This window comes from Leucopleurus acutus (genome assembly GCF_964270905.1).
Source record: "Leucopleurus acutus genome assembly, chromosome: 2".
NCBI lineage: Eukaryota > Metazoa > Chordata > Mammalia > Artiodactyla > Delphinidae > Leucopleurus > Leucopleurus acutus.
In genome coordinates this window covers 187,886,644-187,907,103 of record NC_139143.1, presented here as the reverse complement: position 1 = coordinate 187,907,103, position 20,460 = coordinate 187,886,644, and the positions used below count along the sequence as shown (strand labels likewise).

The 20,460-nt window shown below is 42.0% G+C and overlaps 1 protein-coding gene across 1 annotated transcript in view; it reads left to right on the top strand.

Annotated features, from left to right (window-relative positions):
• CAMTA1 (calmodulin binding transcription activator 1) overlaps positions 1-20,460 on the top strand; it is a gene marked incomplete at its 3' end in the record, with an annotated part of 887,568 nt that overhangs the window by 864,013 nt on the left and 3,095 nt on the right. The window contains 10 exon segments of the mRNA XM_082833351.1: positions 169-692; positions 5,251-5,438; positions 5,931-6,177; positions 7,353-7,424; positions 9,159-9,179; positions 10,607-10,800; positions 11,588-11,662; positions 14,407-14,437; positions 18,559-18,594; positions 18,597-18,631. Of these exon segments, the coding sequence (XP_082689477.1) occupies positions 169-692; positions 5,251-5,438; positions 5,931-6,177; positions 7,353-7,424; positions 9,159-9,179; positions 10,607-10,800; positions 11,588-11,662; positions 14,407-14,437; positions 18,559-18,594; positions 18,597-18,631 (1,423 nt within the window).

Below are 20,460 nucleotides of genomic sequence, written 5' to 3'. Positions count from 1 at the left end.
GGATTATCTGAATATAGTATATGCTGCTGGGGAATATTGAAATGTTAGGGACATGTCTTGAGTTCTGGCTTTGCACTTTGTGTCTCTCAGGCATAGAGAAAGTGTTAATTCTTTAGGATTCCTAATTGTATCTCCTGTCCTGACTATCCTTTCTACTGTACTTTTCAGAGCTGAGAAGACCTCGGTCTGAACCCTCTAATTACTACAGCAGTGAGAGCCACAAAGATTATCCAGCTCCCAAAAAGCATAAATTGAACCCTGAGTACTTCCAGGCAAGGCAGGAGAAGCTGCTTTCCACTGCACTGAGTCTGGAACAGCCAAATATCAGGAAGCAGAGCCCTAGTTCTAAGCAGTCTGTCCCCGAGACAATCAGCCCCAGTGAAGGAGTGAGGGACTACAGCCGGGAAATCTCCCCTCCCACTCCAGAGACTGCAGGATTCCAAGCCTCTGGATCTCAGCCGGTAGTAAAGTGGAATTCCAAAGATCTTTACATTGGTGTGTCTACAGTACAGGTGACTGGAAATCCGAAGGGGACCAGTGTAGGAAAGGATGCAACACCTTCACAGGTGCGTCCACGGGAACCAATGAGTGTCCTGATGATGGCTAACAGAGAGGTGGTGAACACAGAGCTGGGGTCCTACCGTGATAGTGCAGAAAGTGAGGAGTGCTCACAACCCATGGATGATATACAGGTGAGCGTGGGGAAGGTAAACCTGCAGAGGCTGGTCCATCCGTCCTAGCTTCCTTGATCTTTACTGCCAATTTCCAGAGGTCATGTCATTTTCTCACCGTCGAAGGGTTCGAAGTCTGGGCTTATATATAAGAATTTTGGCGTGTCTTCTTTACTTGGGCCACATTTTCACTTGTGAGTCAAGCATTGTGAACAGGGCCTAAATACCAGGGACCCAGATCTCAGTAGAGCCTTGTACTAGCTCCTCAAAACTCCTACAATAAGTCTTTCGCTTCCTCCTTGCATCCAGGGTGACTGATTTTGCTGTTTAAATACTAGTTAGAGTCACAGCCTGATAATGGCTAAAACAGGAGGCCTGTGGGTAGAATTTGAATGATGTAAGTGATTTGATAAGCACAACAAGCATCTAGCCCCTGTAAAGGCATATATCGTCTGAGGCTCTCATGAGGTGCAGTGGAATATCCCTAAAGCTGATAATTGACTGCTTTTATGATAAATCCAGGATCCTTTTAGGGCATCACAGTTGTTATAGATTAAGAGAATACATACTGAAGTAAATTTGAGGTTAGGCTCTTAAACAAGCAAATTCCATTAATTAAAATATACTCTATGGGGAGGACAAAATGAGCATCCTCAGAACATGTGTCTGACTTCCTCTCTTTCCCTCTTCCCATCGATAGAATCCAAAACAAATATAAAAGGAGAAAACTCCCATAAGAAATTCACTAGGGCACCTGTGCCTGTAGAAATGATGGGGATCTCGTATCCCAGACAGCATTCCTAGATAGGTCTGGTTGCTAAAACACTCCTGTTCATTGCATCCCAGGGGACCCTTCCTACCAGCCCCTACTGTTTAGCACAGGACAAGAATCATGCACGCTTACCAGTATGTTTCCATCCCTGGTGCGTGGTGGGCGCCGCACTACTGATCTACCAACCACTACAATTGTGGGGAGGCCTTCCCCAGGAAATCAAATAATATTTGAGATGAGGGGTTGGCACATTTTTTCTGGAAAGGGCCAAATAGTAAATATTTCAGGCTTTGTGGGCAATACAGACTTTGTCATGACTATTCAGTCTGCCTTTGTAGCACAAAAGCAGCCTTAGACAATATTAAAGAAATGAGTGGGCCCTGTGCCAATAAAACTTTATTTACACAAACAGTTAGCTAGCTGGATTTGACCTGCCATAGTTAAAGCCCTGTTTTAAACAATTTCTGATGGAGCCCATACTAGATATTAATTCTGAGCAATCTAGAACAACATTTATAAATATAAACATATAATAATAAATCACCAGACTATGAAAATCATCAGCTTAAAAGAGGGGAACTAAGATGAGCATCTAGAACAGTGCTGTCCACCAGAACTTTCTTTAGTGATGGAAACATTCTATGTCTGCCCTGTCCAATATGGTAGCCAGTGGCCATGTGTGGTACTGAGCATTGGAAATGTATTCAGTGTGAATCGGGAATTGAATTTCTAATTTTACTTAAGTTTAATTAATTTAAGTTTGAATAGCCATTGGATAGCACAGCTTTAGAGCAACTGGCCCTTACTGAAACAGTTCATGCAGGAAATAGAAAATAACCTAAAAAAAAATCTACTTTATATTTTCACTGAAACTTCAGAGAATATTTTACTAATTTAAGACCACATACCTATGAAAAAAGCAGCAGTCTAAAGAAGCATTTTAGCCAAATGAAGAAATTAACAATTAAAATTAATGAAATAATTCAAGAAATGGCAAGCCAGAGTTCATGGAGGAGTGAACAGTAAAACCAGTAATACTGATATCTCTGAATAATTATTCATAGTGTGGTTGCACAATAAGCAATTCTTTAAATAAAAGAGGAATAATGTTTCAAAAAATAACCTAGAACTAAGATTCTAAATTGTTTTAACAAAACCAGGGAGGTAGGGAAAGGAAGGTAAAAGTGTATCAAAGCAGTTCCCCTGTCCAGGGAAAATCAAAGTTTGTTCCAATTATTATATTGATAGATATGTGTAGCCTGAAATATGCTTGTTAGACATGTCAAGTTAATAGGTAGTGTTAAAACAGGCTACAGAATTTCTATGTCATTTAAGGGGGAAAAAAGAAAATTTGGCCCATTCAGGAAAAGTTCAGTAATGGTAATAAAGAAAAAAGCAACAACAGAAATAATACTCTATAACATAATATTATAGGAATATTTTCAAACATGACTTATTCCCACTTTGGAAACTGTTAATTCTATTAAAAGATTCTCAGATTGGGTTAAAAAAAAAAAAAAAGAAGCAAAATATACTATATACTGCTTCTAAAAGAATTTAAATGAAATGAAACAGAAAGAATGAAAATGATGTGATAGGTAAAGATATAACAGACAAATGAAAAGAAAAAGATAAAAAGTACAGGTAAGGCAAATAGTATATATATATATATATATATATATATATATATATATATAAAATTTGTCAAAACGATATGACTGTAATGAGCCATTATGCACCTAACAACATAGCTTCTAAATATTAAAGCAAGTAAAGATTGAAGAAATGTGGAACCATAACTATAATCATAGTGTGAGACTAACACAATTGTTTCAAAATTTGTCAGCTCAAGTATGAAGAGGATATGAAAATATTGACAATACAATTAGAAAGTTTGACCATGTATATTTAATGTATGATATATATATAATTATGTAGATGTATGAATACACCTAGTAAATACACATATCAGTGTTCTTTTTAGATATCCAAGACCATTTATGAAAACTGCTCATATACTAGGACCCAAAGAGAATTTAAATAAAAACCCAACATCATTTGAATAAAAAACCTGAAAGTCATTTCAATTCCATTGCCTTTTGTAGCTATCACAATGAAAAATCAGCTACTTGGTATCTCAAAATGTTGCATTTATTATGATATTAAGGTGTTCTTACACTGACACGTGTTTATAAAATAGAGGGTTTGGGAGAGTAGTGACTACACATAGTTATAACCTTCAGTCTCAAGAAATTCCACTTTTTAATACTTTAATGAAAAAAAATCAAGGTAGGACTTACCTCCTCCTGTTTGACTCACAAACCAAGAAAGCCAATATAAAAAGGACAAGAAAAGCTGCGATATTTTTTTCCTTAATTGTTTTCATTTTTATTCCTGTCACAAAAATTCTTGTTCTTTGTTGAAAATTTAGAAAATTACCCAAGATAAGTGTTTTTAAGAGTTTTATTTAGGTGTAATTTACATACCAAAAATTCACTCACTTTAAGTGCCCAGTGTAATGAACTTTTGTGAATTTATACAGCTGTGGAATCATCGCGGTCCCATTTAGAACACTTCCGTCACACCCCAAAAGTTCCCTGTGCCCCTTTGCAGTCACCCTCTGTTCCCATACCAGCCCTGGGCAACCACTGATCTGATTTCTCTCCCCCAGAATTTTGCTTTTTCTAGAATTGTTGTATAAATGGAATCATAACCTGTCATATTCTGTGTCTGGCTTCTTTCACTTAGCATAATGTTTTTCAGGTTCACGCACGTTGTAAGATAAGCATTTTGTCATTTTTGTATAGATCCTTTCAGAACATTTTCAATTCACTTAAAAACTTAAACTGCTATATTTCAACTTCCATTTTCAAGAGAGATGTGCAAGGAAACTTTTAAAAACAAGGTCATATCTCTGATTCTGACCAAATATATCTACTCCAGACTAGTTTTGAGGATTCCTAAATGTATCCATTAGGAATGTATTTTGGGTGCAGGTATCAGCAACCTAACTCCAGGGGTTTAATAAGAAAATGACTTATTTTTCTCATAGAAGTTCAGAGGTTCAGTTGCTCAATAATGCCATCCGGGACCGGGATTTTTTCTGGATTTTCTGTTCTTTTGCCTTTCGTCTTCGTGCTTGTTGCTTTATGGTTGTAATGTAGCTTCTGGAGCTCATCTGTAGTCAGAGCAGGAAGAGGAGGGGAAAGGGCCAGGTGCATCGATACCTTTCATCAGGAACGCAAAAGCTTTGCCCACGGCCCACCCAGCAGACTTCTGTGCAGCCTCCTGTCCAGAAGTGGGTCACGGATCCTCCCCTCCTTGGTGCACGGAAGCTGGGAAACCAAGAAGGGGATTAGGATAGTTGGCTCGTATCAGTCACGAGCTGTCCCTTGGATGTTGGCTCGTTGCTGCTCTCTACAAAACTGGGGTTCTCTGGGCAAGGCACAATGGGGTGATGGTGGTCAGGTAACCAGTAGTGTCACTACAGTAATATGACCAGGACCGCCCAGTCATAGCATCCTTAACTGGTTGATCCTAGCTGAGAGTGGAAAGTAGGCACAAGCCAGACGTTCTCGAAGACGTAAGGTTTGGGACCAAACTGTGATGTGGAGGTAATCAGATCTGGGATCTCAGCACGTTCCGGTGAATCGGAAAACCTTACGATGAGATGGGAGGGCACTGGACTGAGGTGTAAGCCCGCCCTCTCCCCTTTCTTTCTTTCCACAGTGGGGGGAGTGGGGGTAGGCCTGGATAACCTCTAAGGTGCCACCCTGACCTGAGTGTTCTGTGACCTCTGGGCCCCAGGTGAACATGATGACCTTGGCAGAGCACATCATCGAAGCCACCCCTGAGCGGATCAAGCAGGAGAACTTTGTGCCCACCGAGTCCCCGGCATTGGAGAGGACAGACGCGGCCACCATCAGCAGTACGATGAGCTGGCTGGCCGGTTACCTAGCTGACGCGGACCATCTGCCAAACGCCGCCCAGATCAGGTCAGTAGTGTTCGTGGGCCACTCCCCAGGGCGAGCTCCTGGGTTTCCGTGGAGGCTCCGGAGGCCCACTGGATCGGAGGAGTTCCGTGTAATGAATGGCCTTGTCAAGGAAGGAAGGAAGCGTTAAGACGAGTTCCATTGCCTCTTCCAAGGCCCCCTCATGTCCTCACCTCTCCCGTGGTTTTTCTTCCCACGTCAGAGCGCAGGAGATAATGTATCCTGGTGTTCCCCCGCCCGTTCAACTGAAGTTTCACGATTGGATAGTGGACTCAGTGGATATAGTACTGAGCACAGTACTAAACTCATAACAGGTGCTCAGTGTGAAGTTACTGATTGAAGGACATTCAGAGTCTGCTTAGCAGCTCTCTGGACTGAGTGAAGGCATATCCCTCATGGTCCACAGTAGGTACCATCTTGTCTCGTTGACCAGCGTGCAATGCATCCTGCAAACCAATCACCAGCCTCTCTCCCCTGTGTCTCCTCTTGTTTCAGAAGTGCATATAACGAGCCTCTAACCCCTTCTTCTAATACCAGCCTGAGCCCTGTAGGCTCACCAGTCAGTGAAATAGCTTTCGAGAAACCCAGCCTTCCCTCCGCCGCAGACTGGTCTGAATTCCTGAGTGCGTCTACCAGTGAGAAGGTGGAGAATGAATTTGCTCAGCTGACTCTGTCTGATCACGAACAGAGAGAACTCTATGAAGCAGCCAGGCTTGTCCAGACAGCTTTCCGGAAGTACAAGGTAAAAGACAACAGAGTCCTGATGCGGTGACACTCTTAAGGTCGGGAAAGTCAGAGTCGTTCAAACTAAAACATATGCTGTTTCTTTTTTTTTTCTTCTGAATCAATAGAATTGTTATTTGACATTATTAATTAGGTCCCATGAGATCATTAATAATTGTCAGAAGCTTTAGTGAAGTAAAACTGACAAGTAGTGTGATGGTTGTCACCATCTGAACTGACTGTTGGTAATAATAATGGATATTTATTATCTAATTAATATAAAGTAAGTTGACACCTCTGCCACAAGGAATTTATGACCTAGAGCAGGGGTTTCTAGCTGGAGGCCTGGTGACCGATTGTCCTAAAATTTTATGGTAAAGTGCATTTTTGGTGGGAGAGGGTCCAGAGCCTTCCACGGTTTCTCAGAGGAGTCTCTGACCTCCTTAAGAAGGTGTTACGAGCCATCGATCATTGATCCAAAAGTAGAGGACCCAGACTTCCCTGGTGGCGCGGTGGTTAAGAATTCATCTGCCAATGCAGTGGACACGGGTTCGAGCCCTGGTCCGGGAAGATCCCACATGCCACGGAGCAACTAAGCCCGTGCGCCACAACTGCTGAGCCTGCACTCTACAGCCCGAGAGCCACAACTACGGAGCCTATATGCCACAACTACTGAAGCCCGTGCACCTAGAGCCTATGCTCTGCAGCAAGAGAAGCCACCGCAATGAGAAGCCCGTGCACCACAACAAAGAGTAGCCCCCGCTCGCCGCAACTAGAGAAAGCCCGAGCGCAGCAGCAAAGACCCAATGCAGCCAAAAATAAATAAATAAATAAATAAAAACAAAAGTAGAGGACTTGGTGTTATCTTAGGAAAGACAGCAGAGAGCGGAAATTTATAAGGACAAATAGTGCAATACCTAATTCTTTAAATACTTTGAAAATGAATATTGTTTTAGGCCTCCTAACATCCAAATATGATGGTTCTATTTAGAAGCAGGAATAATCAGAGAGTTATTCTGTAAATTCATTTTTTTAATTTATCCTGATACTAACTTATCACTGCATTTTGGTAAACCTCTGGTCTCAGTTCTGAGAAAGTCAATTAAATGAGTCATGATTCCATTTAAGTCTTGGGAAAGTTGCATTCTTTATACTACATCATTATTTCTTTTCTTGCCTCACTTTCCCTTGAAGGGCCGACCCTTGCGGGAGCAGCAGGAAGTGGCAGCAGCTGTCATTCAGCGTTGTTACAGAAAATATAAACAGGTGAGCCAGCTTCTGGGTCGCCATGGGAACGTGCCTTATTCACACAGCATCCAAACAGGCCTGGGGGGGTCTGGTGTGTGATTTGGCAAAGAGCACGACATCCAGTGCCTGATCCAAAGACTGACTTTGAATTGCCTTGATTAAAAACCAAAGGGGGGCTTCCCTGGTGGCGCAGCGGTTGAGAGTCCGCCTGCCGATGCAGGGGACACGGGTTCGTGCCCCGGTCCGGGAGGATCCCACATGCCACGGAGTGGCTGGGCCCGTGAGCCATGGCCGCTGAGCCTGCGCGTCCGGAGCCTGTGGTCCGCAACGGGAGAGGCCACAACAGTAAGAGGCCAACGTACCGCAAAAAAAAAAAAGAAAAACCAAAGGGAAATGTTCCAGAAGGGAAAAAAACAAAAACAAGCAAACAAAAAGCCACCTGCAACTAATGCCACAAAATAATTTTTGTTCAGATCGTTGGCCTCTTAGTGGTCTCACCTGCCTGCAGCGTTGGTCTGATACAGAGGAAGTTATTTGTGTCTGAAATAAGGCTCTGTGTCTCCGTCATTTTCCCTATAAAATATTTAGTAATTAAAGAACTCAAGGGAATTTAATATGGTGATTGGAGTAGGTAAATACTAATTGTTATCGCTGACCTTGAATTATATACATTACGTAATCCTTAGTGGTTTTTCCTTTTGGCTTCTTCTTATCCGATTTAAAATGAAGAATTGTAAAAATCTGAAGAAGCCCAGAATATCTTAAACCGTTTTGTATTCCAGACTGTTTTGTATTCCTTAGTTAAGTGTTGCAGGAAGAGTATCTGAGTTACTCTTTCGTGCAGTATTGCTATTTCTGAAACTACCTGCAGGGTCATGTAGCTCCCATCAATGGGGAAGAGAGCACCTAGCACGTCCTGGATCTTTTATGCTCATCATCTCATTTTCTCCTTACAAAAGTATCTGAAGTAAACAGTTTTATTTCCATTTTGCAGATGAAGAAGCTGAGGCTCAGAGAGATTAAGTAAATATTAGACCTTTCTAACCACCTAGGTGGTGATAAAAATGTTAAAAATTGCCGAATTGAGTTCTGACCGGTTCATACAATAAAACTCGGTCCTGTCAGTAGATTCTAGAACCTTTTATTAGGTTGTGCTTTCGGTAGGTCTTACATTTTTGTTTAAGGAATGTATACCAGCCACACAGAAATCCAGGATTCTGTTCTCTTGTTATTTCTAGCATTTGTCTGATTCAGGTTGCCATGTTCTCAAGTTTCTTTAGGATTAAGCTCTAACGGTGAGGGGCGGGGAACCTCTTTAGCTTATGGCCGATTGAGTTCGTGATCCCAGGAAATGAAGGTTTATTGTGTAAACGCTGACACCACAGTCCCTGTAGCCCCGCAGCAGGGAACCATCCTGGCTTGCTGTTAGCCCGAGCAATACTCAGAAGCAACTTTCAAGTCTGTGATTTCAGCAGGTATTAATTCCAAAACGTGAGTTTGGTTTTTTTCCAATCCCCTCCCAAAGAAGTGTTGGCTACAACCAGAAAGTCGGAAGGCATTTAAAAAAAAATACTGACAAATATAAGACAAGTATTTTGGAAGATGGAAGGCATGAAGATAGCCAGGTTGCCTTTTTTCCTTTTTTTTTTTTGTTTTTTCGGTTGGGAGTTTCATTGGTTCTGGTTCTGGTTTTTCATTTCCTTCTATTTGGCAATCTAACATTAATCTTGTATTTTCTGTTTCTCCCCCAAGCTGACATGGATAGCCTTGAAGGTAATGATACACCCAAGTCCTCTCACAAACCATTCCACCAGAGTCACACACTTCACACCCATCACCAGCTACAAGAAGGGGCCATTAAGATGGCACGGTCATTCCGTAGGCATACCCCCCTCGCCCGGCCACCTCACCACAGCACATCTATCCTCTGGGGACCACGTGGTGATGCCGTCGCAGTGGGTTTCAGCAGTAACAGTCATTGGACATTTTCTTGGCCAGTGTCCATCTAAACAATCCGTCCAGAACAATTGCCGTGAACCCTGTGAGCCACTGAAGATGTTTCCCTTTTTCCCATCGTGCTTCACCGTGGCCCGGGAGGTTCTGACTATGCAGAGCGCACGGGTCAAGGCGATGGAAACGCTGTAGGATGCAGCGTCCTTGTCTTAAAAGACTTTTGGCCAAATGAAAATGTCAGGCGGGTCAGATAAGACTAAACAGGACTCTTGCAGAAGGGCCCCGTGTCTGTTTCCTTTCCTCACTCCACCTCGTACATGCAGAGAGATACTTAGGCACAGGGATTTTCTGAGGAATACTTGTCCCTCTGATGGTAAGTCGCCTTCTTGTGAGCAAAGCGCTTCTCTGTGACTTCCTGTCCCCAGACCTGTAGTCTGTGTCGTTAGCAATCTGGACATAGTCTTTTTTTTAAATCTGGAGAGCTCTGCATTTTTCCTGCCTGGACTCTGATAGGGAAGAGGACCCATCCTCCCCGCCCCGTGCCTTCATGCCTCACTTTCCATCTCTGCGGCAAGCTGGCCGGAGGGTGCTGGGCCTGGCTCCCAAGCCGTCCCCGGCTCCGGGGCCGCTTTCCAAGTTTCATGGCTTCACCCCACTGTCGGTCTTACGAGCATTAATCTTTCGCAGGTTAAAATGGCTTAAAGGTGTCAGCGTTTCATGATAAGCCTTGTATTTGGGACCTTGTAACTCAGAAATTTGTCGAGGGGAATGCTAGTTAGAAATCAGATGCTGACTGCCAAGTAGATTTGTGTTTGGCAGGAATTGGGAGGCAGCCAATTAAAAATGGGAGGTTAATTTAAAATGTTTCCAAATTGGATAGGAAATATCCGTCTTCAGCATTTCAAGTTTTACCTCCTAAATAATACTTTTTCGATTCCTAAATGTCTCAGTTTATTGCCATTAAAACTTTTTTCCAAAAAGGGCAAACAATTTTGATATTTGGGGGGAAAAAACCCACATTTAAATCAATGCATTGTCTGAAAGAAACCCTTAAAGTAACATTTTGCATTTTGGAAAGGTAGGTGAAAAGATGCCTAGTTTGCCTCTTTAATGATGCACCCCCAGAGAATATGAAAAGAAAGGGAAAAGTTTTCCTTCTTGCCGTCCCCACCTGGTGGGCTCAGAGGACACCCAGGCCTGCGTGGCCCCCCTTGTTACTGCTGTGCTTCTTCTTGTTCCCCCTGCAGTATGCACTTTATAAAAAGATGACACAGGCTGCCATCCTGATCCAGAGCAAATTCCGAAGTTACTACGAACAAAAAAAATTTCAGCAGAGCCGGCGTGCTGCTGTGCTGATCCAGAAGTTTTACCGGAGTTATAAAAAGTGTGGCAGGAGACGGCAGGCTCGGCGGACGGCAGTCATCGTACAGCAGAAACTCAGGTGGGTCAAGATTCGTGGCGGCCAAGAGAACCCCAACTGAGTCCAAAGAACTGCCCCTTGTTGACACATAGGCCTGTACAAGGAGTAAAGCATCTTGCAGCTCTTTTCTTCCCAGACCAGTCTAGATGTCGCGTGTTCGTAGGGTTACACCTGTCCTCTTTGCCTGTTTTTGTCTATTTAGCGTCTCCTTTCTCTCTCCCCACCCCCCATCCAATCATTTTGATGCCACCACCCAGTTTCACCTCGTATCAGAGTCTGGCTGGACCACAGTTCCTACTCAGAAAGGTGGCACTGTAATATAGCCGTCTAAGTTGTAGCGTTTCTATACCTAAGACCTTGGGAGAGTAAGTAGTACTAAGCCACTCCATTTTGAAGAGTGTGATAAAAACTTCTAGCACCGGAAAATACACTGGCGAAAGAAGTTTAGAAAATAATAGCCCAAAGAGAGCAGCAAACACAGGCGAATCAATTTCTAAACCGAGAAAGTCTGTCTAATGCCTTTTTGAACAAACGAGCTTATAAAGACTTGGGGCAGAACAGTTACAGGACATCTTATCTTTAGTCTTTCTATTATCTCCCTCCAAGTAGGTGAAAGTGTCTGTAGTCCCCTCCTTCCTTCTCCCCCAGTGATGCCCAGACTCAGAACCATAAAGTAGGCTTGTGCTGTTGGATTTGCCACATGAGCTGTTTGGTTAAGAGTTTTCTCTCGCCGCTGACCTGCTTTCAACTTTCGCACATGAGGCTTTACAGCTTCTCGTGACAGTAATTCATATTCTGGCTTTTTCAGGAGCAGTTTGCTAACCAAAAAGCAGGACCAGGCTGCTCGAAAAATAATGAGGTTTCTACGCCGCTGTCGCCACAGGTACATTAACCCTCATCCCGACATGTTCCTCGTCGAGAATAATAAAACCACCCTCATCGCCTTAACCACTCATGAACTCCTCGGTGAAGCTAATCCCCCACAAATAATCAGGGTACACGTCCCAAATGACACTAGGATAACAGAACTCTTTAACTAGGGACTGAGTTGCTGCCATAAGAATACCGGTCGCTGTTCCAGACGATGCTGTGTAGAGATTGAACCACGGAGATCATGCCAGTGTTTTTGTTTTAATTTGGGTGCGAGGACAACTTAGTCAGACTGGCTTTTCATTCCAGATTTTTCTTTAGCAGTGTGTTCTTCACTCTAAACCCTTACTGTGCTAACGTGTGTCCAAACAGAAAAGATACAGAGTTTCTATTCTGAAGGAAAGGTTGGGACACCACTAATGCCATCCAAATTTTCTGATGTAGAATTTCCACTAAATAGTTGGTGCCCTCTACTGGCCGTGTCAGAGCTAACACCCTCCATCAAGTGATCAATTCCAGCTAGTCTGTGATGAGAAACAGGAGAGGTGGTCAGAATGAAACTGGGCAGGGCAGGAAACACAGCCGAGACAGAGGCGCATTTCCAACTAGAAGTGGGCTCCGGTGACCCCAGCATCTTCCTGCGGAGCTACACCAGGGGAGTTTCTCTTTGTTTTCCTGAGTTTGGGATGCCTTGGTGAAGACGAGGTCCTTAACTCAGATTTTGGGGGCTGGTGAACCGTGTCTTTCTTTTCTTTGCTTGGGTTAATATTCCGGCCTGACCTCTGTGACATTGGCCGACTGAGCTGTGTTCAGATGGCCCTCCACGTAGTTTTGTCGCTTCTCTGTGCATCGGGAGTGATGCAGTTTACAGACCCAAACTTGAAAGCAAGCTCTTTAATGTCTGATTTCCTCTTTCCTGTTTAATTGTACCCAAAGCCCGAGTGTCCAGGTGCAGTTTGATTCTCAGAGGTTTCACTTTAGATTTTTTCCCCCTCAAACTGTCTACTTGCTAACTTTGACAGTATTCTAACTTTGAGACTTACCAGGGGTTAACTGGCTACTTGTGTGCACTTTTACTTAAATTAACAAAATAATTCGTTTACATGACCATGGAAGGGAATGTGGACAGAACCACACATGCACAGTGATAAAAACTTTTAAAGGAACATTTTTTAGGTTATATACGGTGTTCTCTAGCTAGAATGCTGCCAGGGCAGCTCATGCACATTTACCGTATTCCTCCGCAGAGCGTTTGCTCTCCACCACGCAGTGATGGGGTTTTCCCCGTGACGCTAAGCAATGAGGTGCCCATATCAATACTCTGAAATAGCAAGTCTTGTTAGGAAATGCATATCAGAATATGCGGCATGGCCAGGACGTAATGAAATGAATCCTCCAGGCCTTACCAAAGTCAGTCTCTGTTTCCTTATTATTTACTCATACCTTTGACTTAGCCGTAGGGGACTTGCAGCCAAATAGAGGAGTTGATTTTCTTCCTTTGGTGAAAATATCAAGGCCTTACCTGGACCCTTTGCCATATATTCTCACACGTGCTCACACTCTTCTCCCCTTTTCCTCTTCCTCCTGCAAAACAAAAAACCCAGGAGGATTCAATCCAGCACTGCTGAGTCTGTGATTAACACTTTCCTAGCAGGTTTTATCTTCGAGGAAATCGCCTCCACGTGGCGCTTCCTTAAGCCACGTCAAACAAATGTTCACAAGTTAAATTCTCCTTAGTTCTTCTGGTCTTATCCTCAAACTTTGAAAATATGTATAGGTAATGCCACCTTGGTCATTGTGAGCAAAACTACAGAAAGTCCCATGTTCATTTTCTTCTTCTTCTTTTTTTTTTTTTTTTTGGCCAAAGCCTACCATGTTTACATTTGGTGAACTGAGTGAATTGAGAGGGTAAGATATTTAAGCAAAACATAAACGCCTGAAAGGCTGCTTCCCACGGAAGGGTGAACGAAGGAATCGTCTCACTCATGTTTTTAGAGTTCTCCTTTTGTAAACAAGTAGAAAAGCATTTCATGAGGATTTTGCCTTTCTTTGGTCCATATTTTAACCAGTAATATCCTCCTGAAGCTAATAAGTTTTTTTATGAAGAGGGCATCAGATTATGGATCTGAATTTCTGTTCATTATTTGGGATTAAACAATGACCCCTACTGGCTCTTTTCTTTACGTGCCCTTTGATATTCCAGATGCTAGAAAAATGTGCAGGCAAATTGGAATAAAACCTTTGTCTACTGACTGTGTAAGGTCACTATTCACTTTCCATTCCCATATATTCAATGAAGGAACCTGAAGAAATCCTGAAAAATCTATCCTGGAAGTTTGAACTCATTTTCCCTAGAATGAGTGTCACCCTGTTGCCATTCTGGGTTATTGAATATTATTTTAAGAGAAACTGTCATCTGTGTTGTCCCCTAGAAGCATTAAAATAGGAAACCTCATATAACACCCTCTCAGAAAAGGTAGGTAGGAAGTGGCTTCAGGAATCAATAAGAAGTGTCCCATTTCCTTAAGGATTTTGCTCAGTCATGGACCCCAACATTTTTAGACTGAAAAATAAATTGGTGAATTTCCTACCTGCTCATTTCACATATCCCACCACCACTCTCCTTTTCTTTTTTTCCAAAAACAACCAAAAAAGGAAACCTTTATAGTCTTTTTTGTTGAAATAAAGCTATTTATAAGATTTCTGTTGTGACCCTCACATGCTAATAGCTCTTTGGTGTTGTTTTACTGTCCAAAGCCCCCTGGTGGACCATAGGCTGTACAAAAGGGTGAGTTTAGCTGCCTGCTAGCCAGTTTCTCTTTATCTTCCATTTTCAATATTTTGCTTTTTGCTTGCTTGCATGGGGCTGCAGTCTAGGTATGCCCGTAAAGTTTCACATCCATTTCGAATGAAATAAGATAAAAACTAACCCGAATTACTAACACTGCTACTTTATACAACAGGAAAACAGTCACATACAACCATAGACATACAAATGCATGAGCAAGTGAAAGGGAGGGCCTTCTGAAGCCACCGCAGGGCATGCGTAGCACTTGGTGGGAGAAGCCTTCAGTGTAAAAAAAAACAGTGGCTGGTGGGACAAGTTTAAATCTCAACAAGCCTGCACTAGAACAAAGCCTTAAGCAAGTGGTTATTTGCGATGAAATTATCTGCCACGTGAAATTCGACTACTGCCGTGTCAAAATTTCTAAAGGAAAAAGGCTCACTAGGCAATACTGTTGTTCTTCTTTTAACTCATCTATTTCTTGTTTAGAGTTACATAGTTTCATTTTCTAACTCTCCCTTTCCCTGGTGCCGTGAGGTAAGTCAGTACCCAGAGCTGCCCTTTCTGAACCAACTCAGGACATTCATGATCCAATAGGGAACAAACCTGACTTCCAGCATTTAATGGCAGCGCTGAAGAAAGACAGGGTGGTGTGAAGTGTCCGAAATCTGTATATTCTATATTGCAGTCAAGAGTGGATGTTCCGAGAGAATTTGTGTTTTAAAGAAATGATAGTGAGTGGGTGTTCAACGGACACTATGAGTGTTCGTGAGATTTTAGAATGTGATGCTGATTTCTAAGTATGAAGACGTGACTGTAACACATCTTAAGTTATAATAAACGGTTTACTGGCAGAAAACTGGTTTTTAAAAGCCAGGAATTGAATTCCCCAAAATTACACTTGAATTTAGATTAACTTGACAACTTTTGTCTTAAGAGAAGATGCATTTAAAATCTAACGTGACAAAATATAACATGGCGGTTAGCTCTATCAACTCAGCTCCATCCAACACCCTCCCTTCTTACCTTACACTCATACTGTATTTAGTCATTGGCAAGATTTCAGAGAAAAGATCGTGCTTCAGAAAAAAATCTCAAACTTCTAATGTCTCTGGAGAGATCATTTCCCGTATCACTACATTTATGTTGACGGTAATATTTATTCACTATATTTTAAGCCAAGTGTCCACAAACATTTCCTTAAAAGGCCAGATAATAAATGTCCGTTGCAATATAGTAGTTCCCCCTTATCCATGGGGGATACGTTCCAAGACCCCCAGCGGATACCTGAAGCCGTGGCTAGTACCGAATGCTATGTATGTGTGTACATACACACTGTGTTTCTCCTATACTAACAGGCAGGTGGCGTATACAGTGTGGATGCGCTGGACAAAGGGATGAGTCACGTCCCAGGTGGGACAGAGTGCAGCAGTGCGAGATTTCACCATGCTACTCAGAACAGCACACAACTTAAAGCTCATGCATTATTTATTTCTGGAATTTTTCATGTACTGTTTTCAGACCGCAGTTGACCAATGGGTAGCTGAAACCTTGAAAGCAAAACCATGGATAAGGGGGAACCACTGTACTTCGTTCTACCACTGAAACATGAAAACAGCCACAGACGATCCAAAAATGAATGGTTGTGACTGTGTTCTAATAAAACTCTATTTATACACAGCCCTGCATTGGGCTGGATTTGGTCCTTGGGCTGTAGTTTGCCAACCTGGGGTGATAGGAGAGTTGAGTTTTTGTAAGTTTTTCCTAAATCAAAACCTTATCCCTGTAAAAGGTCTGAAGCCTCACCTATTGAAAACCATGGATAGTCACTGAAGGAGAAATTTGTTAAAAAAATAATAATAAAGCAGCTACTTCCCTTTGTAAATTTAACTAGTCAGACCTCTCTAGAATAAGGCAGTTGCTTACAATTAAAATAGTTCAGGTCCCATGTAGTGGCGCTGGCTCAGTGATGTCTGCGTTTGAAATATAAGAGAAAAGGGGGACACAAATGTCCATTTTTCTAGTCCCCCTCTCTCTCTGCATACATAGATAATATCTCTTTCCATTAGGAAAAAACCTCCCAGAGAACAGATGCATGCCCTAGTATTCAATTTAACTATAAGTTGTAGTGTCTTGCATGTTATATGCAATTTATATCGTCCGCTGCAAGGATCCAACGTTTTAGTAAAAGTGGCTGCTTATGCACTTTTGAAGCCTGTTAGGTTCTCGTATGTTAATGATCATTTTCAAGAGTACATTTTCTAAAAGTGCTCTTCCATGCCAACCAGAGTCCCCACCTTAACTTCCTGAATGCTCGCTGCATGCCACTGTGAGTTCCTAAAACTCCTCCTCATGCGTGGAAAGTTGGAATTTCATAACATCCTCTATGCCACTCAGTCTTAGGGGGTTTGAGAGAGAGGAACTGAGAAGCTTTCAGGTTTCTTCCAGTGTGGTCATTGTTCTCTAACGTATGAATTGAGGAATAGCTTAGCTGTGTCTTGTCTAATTCCCAGTAGGATCTCTCGTCCATCGGAGAAGTCATGATGGTCCTCCAAGAGTCCCCAAGTTGAATTTACTCTTGGGAGGCAGGACGTTCTCTGAGGAGGATTTATACTCCTGGAATTTGTGTCAAAGAAGCTAATATACTTACCAGTGTATAAAGTATACCATATTTAAGACATTTAAGGTTTACATATCCGAAGATAATATTTGAAAAATGAAGAATTACATTTTATGGTACAGTACGTGTAACATACGATTTGACCCCAACTTTTAGGTTAATGAAGCAGCAGGATGTCTAAAAAGGGAGGTGACGTCAATTATCAGGATTAGGGTCCAGCTGGCTAACTCCAGCAGCAGAGCAATCAGAAAATACCGATGTGTCTTCAAATTTTCAGCCTCAGGGAAAGCTAAGAAAAAGCCCCCAGTGGTCCTCACCGAAGCCAGCTCATTTTCACTCAGTCACTCCTCCAGACTTGACCCCTAATTTACCCAGTAACTTAAAATGAAGTCATCCACTTCCTAATACCGTCAAAGGGATTTGTTTTGTCTTGGACACAATAACTTGTCAAGAGAAAACATTATACACAGAGAGATGTTTGAATCAACAGTTTTAATTATTTTTCTTAGTTCACTTAGGTGTTATACTAGTTCAGCAAATGACTGAAGGATTTCTAAGGTTGAAGAAATATTTAAGTGCTCTGGCTGAGAATACTATATTCCAGTTGGATTTTGAATATCTTGAACAGGGTGTTATTCAGTGTTGCAGCAGAAAACCAAGATGCCTCAGGTGTAAAGGAAATAGTAAAGAGCTGAATTATATAACAGGTTTGTCCTCAAGGTATTGAGACTAGAAAGGACAATGCCTTAGACAAATTTCTTCTTTCCCTAGTGAGATCAGATTTCTGTGAGAGGGCTTTATAACCTAAAACAGTCCCTGCAGGTACTGTAAACAGTAAGACTCCTGGTATTGAAATAACCGATCTCTTGAAAATTGCTGGCCTAGTTACCCATGTTCAATAAAGGTGGGTGAAGCCATCCAACTGGAATAAAAAGAGCCCTGATTGGAGGAAGAAGAGATAACACTTTCTGGGCACCAATTTTTAAACACCAGGTTTTCTCTCTATTTGACAACTGGGTTTCCAAACACTTAACCGGGCCAGATGCTGCTAGTTATCTTGGTAAGTAGCGTGGACAGCACTGATTCTTGAGAGCAGCCCTGCAAGATATCTTCAGTGGGTCACTAGCAAGTTCTGCGGGTCACACTTAGACTTTTTGTGTTGTTCTCTACACGTTGGTCCAAGGGGCAGTTCTCTAACGATGCCTGCAAGTGAACTGTTTGAGAAAAGTAACAGTGCTCTGTCAACAGCTTGGATGTCACACTTCCCTAGTTAAATTTGCCGTGAGGTGTGGTTTCCAAGTGGCCCAGTCTGCTCGGTAAGGAGTAAGCGATGAAGGTGGGGTGCGTCATCTAATTTAAATCTCCAAAGTAATTCTGTCTTACTTGCCTCTTTTAGGAAATGAATCTTTGGGGAACACAGTGGCGTGTGTTACATTGCAGACAACATGCTCTGTGTCATTCTTATTGGGCCTCTCTGTCTTTTTTGTTTTGCAATCCAAATGAGATTTCTGGAAAATGGCAAGACCTCTCTTTTCCTAAACCCCCCCCACGAGCTATTGCAGCTCTCAGAGCAACAGGTAACTAAGCGGAGAGCCGCATCTGGCTGCCCTGTATATTTCTGACGTCCAGCATTGCGAGAATACACCTGCCGAAGTCCACTGGCTCATGACACATTTCCCTGGCTGAGCATTACTGAGTAGATGTTAACGAAGCCGCTTTGCCTAATGCTTTACCCATGGAGCCATTGTTCGCTACGAGTCTCTGAAGCAGGCCTCCTTCATTTATCCATAAACGATCATGGGACGTCTGATGGAAAGAAACCCCGTGGGCTTCTGCTGGCTTTCAGTGCTGTTGCTTACCACCTCACTTCAGTACATTACAATGCAACGTGGTTTGGGTTTGGGTTTGGGCTGAGACTGCAACAATATCCGAAAGATTACTTTCAGCCTATAGAATGCTTGGGGGAAATCCTGGGATTGTCTTTAGTTTTAATAGTTGGATGGTCACAGGTCAAAGTCTTGCTATTCTAATTACCGTGATTCAAGCCAGGAACACGAGTACCATTTTCGAAGTTACTGATGCACAGTTCAGAAACGTGGTCCTGGCAGCTCTCCTTATAGTAGCAATTGCCTTGTGCCTACAGAAGCTACAGTTCCTATGTTGTATTAATTGTCTTCACAGTCTCAAGGAAGACTGCTCTGCCTGTCTTCCATGTGAGGAAATTGAGGAAATTATCATGGGATTTGTTTTTAGATAACCTGGACATTATTAGACTCAGTTCTTTCCTAGCCCTGAATGAGGCTAACCCGTACAATTCTTTAAGAGAATCCAAAACTCAGTAACCCTTAGCTGAGTGTGTGTAACGTAATGTAACAGAAGTTTACTGGACCTCTGTATTCTCAGTTCTATAGATACAGTGACTACAGGTACAGAATTTTCAAGTATCATTCCAATTTCAAAAATTCTGCTCTACCTTTACCAAGTTTTCACACTGAAAATATGTTTACAATATAGGTAATATCAATGAAACTAGCTCAATCGATTTTTGGTTTTGGTCTATAAAATTTATTTTTTTTCCCCTCCACTGAACTTTTCAATTGTTCTTTTATGTCACGTGAATACAACATTTGTAAGAAACAGTAGTAGTAACAGATGGATAGAAAAACATCTTAGAAACTTTTTTAAAGAATGACAAGCAGAAATAATTATTGTGAAGGAAACACATACTCACTGTAGTACATTTTGGAAATACAAATAAGCAAGGAAAATCACCCAGAGATGATAACTGTTAAACTTTTTGTATCTTTCTCGTGGTAGAGGCATTTTCAGTTAACCTATGCCTTTTAGTCATTATTCATGTCTTGAATGACTGAGACAAGGCGGCCACAAGTCTCTGTGACTATTTGAAACACTCTGATTTGAAACATCTGTCTCTTAGAACTTACTAACAAAAATTCTAGTATCAGATGTTGTTCTCATTCACTTCAGTGAATAGAATTAATTGTTTTCTGTTCCTTTGGAGGCAGCATAACAGTCAAACATATTTTACCCAGTTGACATTTGATTTAAAGCAAAACAAAACAAAACATTAGGCACCGCTGTCTTATCCTAATAATCTACCCTCAAGTAACATAAACCTCCACTTGTGATTTCAGTAGTGCAGACTGTAAAAGTCTCTCAAGTTCATCGAAACTTGCAGAGGTAAGTTAACACCAATATGATCTGCAAATTGGAGAATGAGGCTAAAAGTCTTTGGTTGCCTTGATTCTCAGACCCATTCTTTTCATGTTTCAGATCTACTTCAGTCGTAAAATTCATAAGTACATTTTATGTGGAGGTATTTTTTTTCCTCCAAAACATTGTAATAGAATCAACATAGGGTCTTATGAAGGATGACGTCTTAGAA